General features: G+C 42.9%; 1 protein-coding gene across 2 annotated transcripts in view; it reads left to right on the forward strand.

Moving 5' to 3' along the window:
- Positions 1-7,228, forward strand: part of SRPRB (SRP receptor subunit beta) — a 31,387-nt gene extending 24,159 nt beyond the window's left edge. For both annotated transcript variants that reach the window (XM_057545409.1, XM_007170380.2), the window contains exon 7: positions 5,254-7,228. In XM_057545409.1, the coding sequence (XP_057401392.1) occupies positions 5,254-5,467 (214 nt within the window). In that variant the 3' untranslated portion in view covers positions 5,468-7,228. The remainder of the gene's footprint in view (positions 1-5,253) is intronic.
- The last annotated feature ends 3,202 nt before the right edge of the window (positions 7,229-10,430 follow it).

Raw genomic sequence — 10,430 nt, forward strand, 5'->3', positions numbered from 1 at the left:
ATGTCTTTATAGTACCATATTGTTTTGATTACTATAGGTTTGCAATATAATTTGAAATCTGGAAGTGTGATGCTATTGTTCTTACTCAGGATTACTTTGAGTATTATAGTTCTTTTGTGGTTCCATATGAATTCTAGCATTGTTTCTTCTATTTCTGTGAAAAATTCCATTGGAATATTGATTGAGATTCCATTAAATTTATAGATGGACATTTTTTTGTTTGCATCGGGTCTTAGTTGCGGCAGGTGGGATCTTCGTTGCGGCATGTGGGATCTTTTGTTGCAGCCTGCAGGCTTCTCTCTAGTTGTGGCGTGCAGGCTGCAGAGAGTGTGGGCTCTGTAGTTTGCAGCACGTGGGCTCAGTAGTTGTGGTGTGCGGGCTTAGTTGCCCCGCGGCCTGTAGGATCTTAGTTCCCTGACCAGAGATTGAATCCACATCCCCTGCATTGGAAGGCGGATTCTTAACCACTAGAACAGCAGGGAAGTCCCCTATAGATGGACATTTTAACAATGTAAATTATTCCAATATATGAACAAGGGGTATTTTTCCATTTGTTTGTGTCTTCCGTTTCTTTCATCACTGTTTTATAGTTTTCAGTGTACAGATCTTTCACCTACTTTGTTAAATTTATGCCTAAGTAATTTATTGTTTTTGATGCTATTATAAATGGAATTGTTTTGTTAATTTATTTTCCTGATAGTTCATTAGTAGTGCATAGAAACAGAACTTGTTTTTGTGTATTGATTTTGTATCCTGCAATTTTACTGAGTCTATTAGTTCTGGTTTTTGGGGGGTCTTTTATGGTTTTCTATATTTAAGATCAAATGATCTGAAATCAGAGATAATTTTAATTTTACTTCTTCCTTTCTGATTTTGATGCCTTTTGTTTCTTTTTTGCCTAATTGCTCTGTCTAGGACTTCCAGTACTATGTTGAATAGAATTGGCAAGAGTAGGCATCCTTATCTTGTTCCTAATCATAGAGGAAAAGCTTTTAGCTTTCACCATTGAGTATGATGTTATCTGTGGGCTTGTCATATATGACACTTGTTATTTTGAGGTACATACAACTATTATGTTGAGTTTTTATCATGAAAGGATGTTGAATTTTGTCATATGCTTTTTCTGAATCTATTGAGATGATCATAAGATTTTTATCCTTCGTCCTGCTAATGTGATGTATCCCCTTTATTTATTTAGGTTCTCTGATGTTGGGTGCATATATATATGTATATATACACAATTATTTTATCCTCTTGATGAATTGGCCCCTTTATTATTATATGATAACCTTCTTTGTCTCTTGTGACAATTTTTGACTTAGTCTATTTTGTTGATATTTATGTATTCAGCCCTACTCTCTTTTGTTTATCATTTGTATAGAATATGTTTTTCTGTCCCTTTACTTTGAACCTTAAATCGAGAGTGCATCTCTTAGAGATAGCATGTAGTTCAAGCTTGTTTTTTATCCATTCATCCACTCTGTTTTGATTGGCAATTTAAACCATTTACATTTAAAGTAATTATTGATAGGTAAGAACTTATTCTGTTTTGTCGATTGTTTTCTGACTGTTTCATAGTTCCTTTGTCTCCTCTCTTCCTTTGTAATTTGATGATTTCTTTTGTATTGTTATGCTTTGGACTTTTTCCTCCTTATTTTGTGTGTCTGCTACAGGTGTTTTCTTTGTGACTGTCATGGCTTATATAAAACATCTTATAATACTGACAGTCTAATTTAAGCTGATAACAACTTTGTATACAAAAATTTGTATACATTAACTTCTCCTTCCCCCACATTTTATGTTACTGATGTCACAATTTACATCTTTTTATATTGTGTATCCATTAATAAATTATTGTAGTCATAATTATTTTTATTACTTTTGTCTTTAGCTTTTATGCTAGAGTTAAAAATGATTTATGTATCACCATTACAATACTAGAGTATTCTAAATTTTAGTATATTCTTACTGTTAGAGTGAGTTTTATACTTTCATATGTTTTCATGTTCTTGATTAGTTTTATTTCACCTTGAAGAACTCCTTTTAGCATTTCTTATAAGGCAGGACTAGTAGTGATGAACTGCAGCTTTTGTGTGTTTGGGAAAGCTTTTATCTGAAGGACAGTTTTGCTGGGTATAGTATTCTTGGATGGCAGTTTTTTTTCTTTCAGCATTTTGAATATATCATCCCACTGTCCACTGGCCTGCAAGGTTTCTGCTATGAGATCCACTTTTAGTCTTATGGATTTTCCCTTGTTTGTGACAGTTGGCCTTTCTCTTAATGCTTTCAACATTCTCTCTGTCTTTGACTTTTGTCAGTTTGATTATAATGTGTCTCATTAAAGCACTCTTTATGTTTAATCCATTTGGGGTTTTAGGGGCTTAGTGGATCTGGATGTTCATTTCCCTCCCCAGATTTGGGGGTTTTCTATCATTATTTTTTTTAAATAAGCTTTCTGATTCTTTGTCTTTATCTGCTCTTTCTGAGACTGCCATAATGCATATATCGGTTCCTTTTATGATGTCCCATAAGACTTTCTTCACTCTTTTTTGCTTTTTCTTTTTGTTTTTCACACAGAGTAATTTCAAATTACCTGTGTTCAAGCTCTCTGATTCTTTGTTCTGCTTGATTGAGTCTGCTGTTGAATTTTTCACATCCATTCATTGTGTTCTTCAGCTCCAGAATTTTTGTTTTTCATGGTTTCTATATCTTTGTTGACTTTCTGATTTTGTTCACTTATTCTTTCCCTCATTTTGTTGAGTTGTCTGTGTTCTTTTGTAGCTTATGGGACTTTCAGATGATTATTTTGAATTCTTTGCCAGGTACTTTGTAGATCTCCATTTCTTTAGGGTCAGTTATTGCTGCTTTATCTTGTTCCTTTGGTGGTGTCATGTGTCCCTGATTTTTCATGATCCTGTGTCCTTATTTTGGTGTCTGCACATTTGAAAAAGTAATCACTCCTTCTAGTCTTTATAGACTAACTTTGTCAGAGAAAGCACTTTTCTAGTCAGTCCAGCCAGAGATTCTGGGTGGGCTTGCTGCTGGAGTCCCTAGGCAGGTTGGCCTTACTTCTGGGTTTGTGGGTGCGTGGGCCTACTGCCTGGGTCCATGGAAGCTGGCCTGGAAACTGCATCTGTCATGGCTGGCCAGGTACCTGTGTCTACTGGGGCTGGCCAGGAGCTAGGTTCCATGACACAGTAGGCGCTCACTTCACTCTCCTTCCTCCGTGTGGGTCATAGCTCTCCATGCTGCACTGTTCAGGCTTGCAGGAGCAGTAACGTGGGTAATGTGGAGCTGTCCTTTCTACCCTCTTCAATGCATCTCTTCTTATTTCTGTGTTATACCCAGGTGCTGTAATCTCTAACCTGGAGTTCTTACCTTTCATGAAGGTATTCTTCTGTGTGGATGGTTATTCAAATTGATGTTTCCGTGAGAGGACTTGAGCTGAAAACTCCCATTCTGCCGTCTTGCTGGTGTCACTCTCAGTGGTTTCTGTCCTTTCTGAAATTGCATGTTCATCACCTCTTCTCCTATTCTTGATGTTCACTCTTTTGAGACTGCATATTGCTTGTCATTAAGCTAAAAAAATTGGAATTAGCTTATTTGTTTTTCTAAAATTTCTGTTGCAATTGTTGAGAATTATCTTTTGGACAAAAACAGTCATGATATTTGTATATCCATTTTTTTAAACAGCATAGTCCAAGTCTTCCCATGTTTAAAACACGTTTTCCTTAGTCCATTTGTTTTTCACTCTAAAGGGCCGTAGAAAAACAATACAGAAAGAAATGCTGTATTATACGGCAGTAAAATAAAATGTTAAAAAGTTATAAAGGGGGCTTCCCTGGTGGCGCAGTGGTTAAGAATCCCCCTGCCAATGCAGGGAACACGGGTTCGAGCCCCGGTCCGGGAAGATCCAACATGCCGCAGAGCAACTAAGCCCCTGTGCCACAACTACTGAGCCTGCGCTCTAGAGCCCGCAAGCCACAACTACTGAGCCCGTGCGCCTAGAGCCTATGCTCCGCGACAAAAGAAGCCACCGCAATGAGAAGCCTGTGCACCACAACGAAGAGCAGTCCCCACTCACCGCAACTAAAGAAAGCCCATGTGCAGCAACGAACCCAACACAGCCATTAAAAAAAAAAAAAAAAAAGTTATAAAGGTTAATATCAGTTAAATTAGGAGTCTAAATTTAGTTTAATCCTGTGTTTATGAGAATTAGGCCTTATCAGCTTTGAAGCATTTCATAGTCTTCTGAATCACAAGATTTACTATGTTTACATGGCCTTATGGCAAGAGCTGAATATGATGTTTGTCTTTTTTTCCTTTTGAGTTGTTTTTTTAATTGTAAAATATATTACATGTAAAAGAGTATATGTGACACATATATTGAGTTTAAAGAATAGTAAAGTGAATACCCATGGACCCACCACTTTGCTTAGAAGGCCCTATGTGCTCCCCCCCAAATGCTTTTCCCTGTATTAATTATTTGTTTTTAAAATACATTTTCCATATATGTGTGTCTTTCTAAACAAGGTATTTAGTTTTCCTGTGGATTCTTCACTAGTTTTCATGAAATCTTACAGCACCAAGAAATGCTTTATTTTGTAAGAAAGCAGATTGTCAGCCTGTATTCCTCTGCTTCTGGACAGCAGAAAGGGGGAGAGAAGTAGACAAATGAGCCTTGCTTTTGCAATTCTTATTAGGGCCAGCAGGTGGCAGTTAAGTGACTTAAATTGGGAAAGTGTTAGTGGTTAGAGAGATTGGAGAATAGTAATTGTACCCAAACTGGATATGAGAGTCTGCAGTTTGTGGATTTCTAAGCTCTGTATCCAGACAGACTCAAGGTAAATATAAATACCCTATCTACCCACACTTCACTTTCAGAAACTTTTCAGAAAGGTTTTAGAATACTTATAGCAGGTAATTTAAACCTGTATCTTAAAATGGCATCATGCAGGCAATCCTAGTAGAAGGGGGCACTGAACTGGAAGAAGGTTGGTGTGACCTTGGTTCATTACTGACCTCCTGTCATCTGGACATGTTAGGTTGGATCCGTATCCTGTCTGTCCAAGAGAGTGACCTATAAATGCAAATATTCGACAGTCCTGATAGCATAATTGACAGTTTTGTGATGAAGTACTTAAATGAGTGCTGAAATATTTAGGAATTAATATGACTTCCTAAAGGCCTTTAATTGTTATATAAAAATTAAGCTCTTTTTGCTTCCTGACTCATTTTCCTTTTGTCTCACAGCAATACTTTACGAGTCACCCGTTCTGCTGCCCCCAGCATACTGGACAGTTCCAGCACTGCCACTGCTCAGCTGGGAAAGAAAGGCAAAGAATTTGAATTCTCACAGTTGCCCCTCAAAGTGGAGTTCCTGGAGTGCAGTGCCAAGGGCGGAAGAGGGGACACTGGCTCTGCTGACATCCAGGACTTGGAGAAGTGGCTGGCTAAAATCGCCTGAGGGCCAGATCCAAACACAAGATGCGAATGTGTGTGTGTGTGTGACTGACAGTTTTGGAAAAGGATGTGGTAGTCTGGAGTTGATAAAGAAGGGGTACAAATATAGTTAGCAACTTTTCCTTGTTCTGGAAACAAATTATTTTTGAAACCAGTGTGGAAGTTTTTAAGTTCAGTTCTCCCTTATTGCTTTGAAGCTAGTTAGTTTGATTTGATTCGTGTCTTCCCTTTTCAAAGTGTATGTAAGGTCCCTTTAGCATATGCTTGATGTAAGGTCAAGGTCTAACAAGCCAACCTCACGTAGAGAGGATATTATCTTGAGAATATAATATCATCTAAAATGTTTTCTTGTCCTCTGCTTCTGTGCTTTGGTCTCTTTTTCCTGGAAACAAACCTGTCTGTGTATGGAACTGGGTGATTTCCAATTGCCTTTGACATTCATGGGCAGTACATCGTCTAGTCCTCTGTGAATTTTCAGATTTGTAGATGCAATTACAATATCGTCTCCGACATGTGAAGGAAGGTTGAAAACAGCAGGGCTGTGTTGACAGTGGTCTGTTCTTCATCAGCTCAGTGACTTGTCCACACTCCAGCCTCATAGCACTTAGGTTTCAAAAACATGTTGTGAACCCTAGGAGTTGTCCCCAGGTGATAGAACTATAAGTGCTAAATCCCCAAATGCCACTGAAATGTACACCGGGAATGTACATTCTAGTGGTTTCCCTTAACTGGGGAATATATGGAGATTTAGAAGCTATTCTGGTTTTCTGGATGCATGAGTACTCCTGGGCTATCTTCATGTGCTGTTTGATGAGCTCCTATTTTGTACTGTCAGCTTGAATGCTGTGGAACAAATACAAAATGAAAAAAGTTCTCTATAGATTTTTAAAGTGCATATTCACTGATGGTTTAAAAAAAAATGGCGTTTTCAAAGTGATGTTCTTTGCTGTCTTCTTAAATGTATGGCTTTTATAAATGATTAATACATTTCTTGGTAAACAAAACAGCCTGTCTAGCTTAAAGCATTTAAATAGAGTGGTAGAGTAGGTACAAGTGGGAGCACGTTTTAGGATTCAGGCCCAACTCCAAGTTTCCAGGGCCTAATGATTGCAGTGTACATAAGAACAAACTCTTCAATCCCTACCTCACACACTCAGGGACAAGCCAACTAAAGCCTCAAAGGAGACAAGGGTGGCTGTGGATAAGTGAGACACTAATCGCAGAGCAGTGCGGGAAGAGCAGTAACAGGAGAGGCGCAGGGCGCGCTCCAGGAGTGTGCAGTGGGGCGCCTAACCCAGTCTTGAGGGATGGGGAGAGGCAAAGGAGAAAAGCATGGAGCTGATGACGTACAGTGAGTGTGGCCCCCACGTACATACACTACGGCCCAGGCCTCTGCCTGCTGTCTCGCCTTCCTGTGTGTCACTCTGGCTCAGGTGAGGGGACCCCAGGGCCCCTCCTCCCCCGCCCACACACCCTGCATGGCATCTTGCTTGCTGGAGTATGAAATAAACCCAAGCTCACGTGGAGAAGACGTTAAGAGTCTGACCGTGGTAGGGTTCTTATTGGGAAGACTTACTGCTGCTAATGTTATTACTGTCTTTTGGACTCTTTCTTGCCCTTTCCTTATTAGCCAAGTAGTAATTTGAGGAAGTGGGTAAGATCAATGAACCAGAAGCCCAAAAGGAATGTGATGAATGTGACATGTTCACATAATCATAGGTAATGCTCACCTGAATAAACATCAATGGCTTGATGCTTCCATTAAGAGGCATGTGTGTTCCCTCAGCTTTTTTGTCGTTTTTTCTGGTAATAAACTGTTTTACTCTACTGGAGGAAGCAATACGCAGAACAAGTGACTTGAAGAAGGGGAGCAAGGTTGAATTTTATTCAAGACCTAAAGATGGTCTTTTGAAAAAGGAAAGTTACGTCTCAAACAGTGATTCTCAGATGTTAGTGTGCATCAGAATGAACTGATGCTTGTTAAATAGCTCACCTGAGGACCCTGCTTCTGAACATTCAATTCAGCAGTAGATCGGGTGTGGTCTCAGGAATCCGCATGCTTCACATGACCTCTACCAAGCACCTGGGGCTCCTCACAGGTGATGTGGCCTACTGTAGTATCATGTGTGCCTTTAGTGTTTTTCGTTTCTAAGTTCTTTGGGCCACAAGCACTGTGTAGTTTTGCTCACAGGATGAAGGAAGCAGGCAGGTCGCATAGTCCCATCCTGCTTCCTAACCCTGTGCCACAGTCATCCCACCCTTGTGGGTCTGGGCCAGGGTGAGGTCATGGTGACGAGTCCTTGGGAGCTTGGAAGGCTTTTCAATGGGAGGTCAAATTATTTTCTTGTGGCACTGAACCCGTTCAGCCAAAGTAGGCCCATTTCTTCATGGGATGGGAGGCAAGTATGGCCAGAGTGGAAAGAGGGATGTCAGGTCACGGGGACCAGCAGACTAGGCATGACTGTATGTCACAGGTGAGACAGTTGTGGCTTGAATCACCTCCTTGGGAACATGGCAGTGTCTGAGCCACTGCATGTTGGGGCCACTGAGACCTGCTCCCAGGGCAGCTGCCACCTGACGTGAATGGCCCTGTGCCCTGCGAGTGGTGAGGGGCAGGCGTGGTGCGGTGCCGGTATGGAGACAACTGACGAGCACGCCCTGGGCACTCACTGTCCTGGTACATACCACCCGCTTCCGGAATGGGGTCTCCGTGGGTACGGAGCACACCCGCAGACCGAGGCCGCCTGTTTCTTCCAGCTCTTTCAACACTTTCCGAGCATTTTGGTGCCTTTGTAGCCCCTCTGCTGCCAGGTGCCTGACGGTTTGCTGGGATCTTAGCTCCTGACCAACAACAGCTGCTGTTGCTGGGGAGTCCCTGAGGTCTGCTCCTTGTATTTCCCCCACGCCCTCTGTCTCAGCGCCCCTGGGATTCCGGTGGTCCTGCTGTGTGCGAGGCACTTGGCTGTGTTCTGTTGGTTTGAGATCATTTCGGCCAGAATGGTATGCTTTTTTTTTTTTTTTCTTTTTCAAGGTTTGAATTTAGCATGGAATTATCAAAGCTTCAATTGGTTATGCCCATTCTCACGTAAAGGTGCATTAGCAGCAGTTTAGATGCTAACCTCTTCTGTTTCAGCCCTTCAGTTACTTAAAGGAAGGTGGTTGGTTACCTCACCTGACTTCTGCACAGGCAGGTAGTCCCACTTCCTTTTTCAACTACGAAGCCCTAAACTGTTGGCTACTCACACGAGCCGTGTATGGCATTTATCCATTCGGAGAACGCCAGGCACCGTACCCAGCTCTGGGAATACCAAGTACGGCACAAGTCCTGCTTTTATGGGCATATGGTCACTCGCTGAGGTGAAGAAATGTGCCCTTTCAGTGCGGCCCCTGCCCTCCCCTCATTAGCATGGGCTTCATCTTAGCTGCACTGAACCCCGCCCCCCCCCACCCCCGCACTGCACTGCACGGGGCCCCAAGGTCAACTGCCTCAGGGCTGCCCTCACCTTCACCCTTTCTCTGCTGCTGCACCACCCTTGCAGCCCCAACATGACCTGTGTCTCAGTGTCTCCTGCGATCCCAGCGTCCTCCCTGTGGTCCTGTCGTGGGTGAGGCACTTGTTCTTTTGACTTACGAGCTTTTTGTTTCAACTAAAATATGCTTTTAAAAAAAATTTGCAGTTAGCACAGGATTATCAAAGCTCCTGTCTGCACCCTTGGTCACTGGACAGCAAAACACAGCTACAGTGATAGGGAAAGCCACCTTGAGTGACATCCCTTGATGGCAAGCAGGGCACTCCAGGTAGGACATTCACCACAACCCGAATCTTCACATTCACGTTTGGGGAAGCCCAGCAGTGCCTCCTTCACCCACGGGGAAAGGGGCTGCTGGACGTCTGTGTAAGCACCATGCTCAGGGAGATGACCCACTCCCCTTCCTGTCTGCAGTCATGTGGCCCTGAACACCACAGTCTTGGGGAATGACTGCTTGTCTAGAACAGCTTTACTCTGGCTTTGATCTGGTCCGTGCAAGCACGTGCACTTCGGCTCTAAGGCCTCTGCCCCCTGACAGGCCCTGTACCTCCTCTACCTTACCGTTTACACCTGGCAGCCAGGAAAGTTAGGCTCAGTGGGCAGGGACACCTATTTCCTGTCCCTCCTAATCAGAGGTGGCTTCCTTGAGGTGGCAGATTGGAGGGTGTTCCAGAAACTTTAGTACCTTTAAAGGGGAAAGATAATTAGTGAAGTTGAACTTGAGGAAGAATAAGACCTGGTGAACTTGGCTTTCCCTATAGCCCCAGGATTCCCAGCATTCTCAGACCAGGGCAATTCTGGGCCTAATCTTGGCCTTTGTGTCCTCATTGGATTGGTCCTACCACTCTCCTGGCCTTCAGGGCATTTTTTAGTCTGGAGGTGACTGAGACCTGAAGGGCCGTCTCAGGGAGGTTCTCTGATTGGTGTGGGGTGACACTGGAGGGGTACGAGGCAGCTGAGTGTCATCTGAAAGGTGATTATGGTTCACCTTGAATTCTTGCCTTTAAATGCTTTCTAGAAATCACCGGAAGGGAGATCCAGCCCCTGTACCCACCCTTCCTAACCCTCAGCCATGGCGAGTGGAAAGCAGGGATGACAGGAGGTATCACCCAGCCCTGAGTCTCAGTTCTGCCTGGAGTTTCCATCATCAGCCTTTAGGCAGAATGGAGATTATGGAAGTGAGTGTGGATTTAATCTTATTAGTGCGTCCTGCCTTTTCCCCCCTTCTGAATTGGTGGAAAGCCCAGGTGACCAGGAGGGAGAAACAAAGGGCTTTGGATGGTGAACACACCACCGAGACATGAGAGGAGGGTCATCGTGGAGAATGCACTTGAAGAAATCTGTTTTTCCACACCACGCCCCGCCGCCCCCCACCCATATATGACTGCACCACTTAGAAACATTAGACAAGAGCCTTTGTGTTGAGAATTAGGACAG

The sequence above is a fragment of the Balaenoptera acutorostrata genome, chromosome 4 (genome assembly GCF_949987535.1).
Source record: "Balaenoptera acutorostrata chromosome 4, mBalAcu1.1, whole genome shotgun sequence".
NCBI lineage: Eukaryota > Metazoa > Chordata > Mammalia > Artiodactyla > Balaenopteridae > Balaenoptera > Balaenoptera acutorostrata.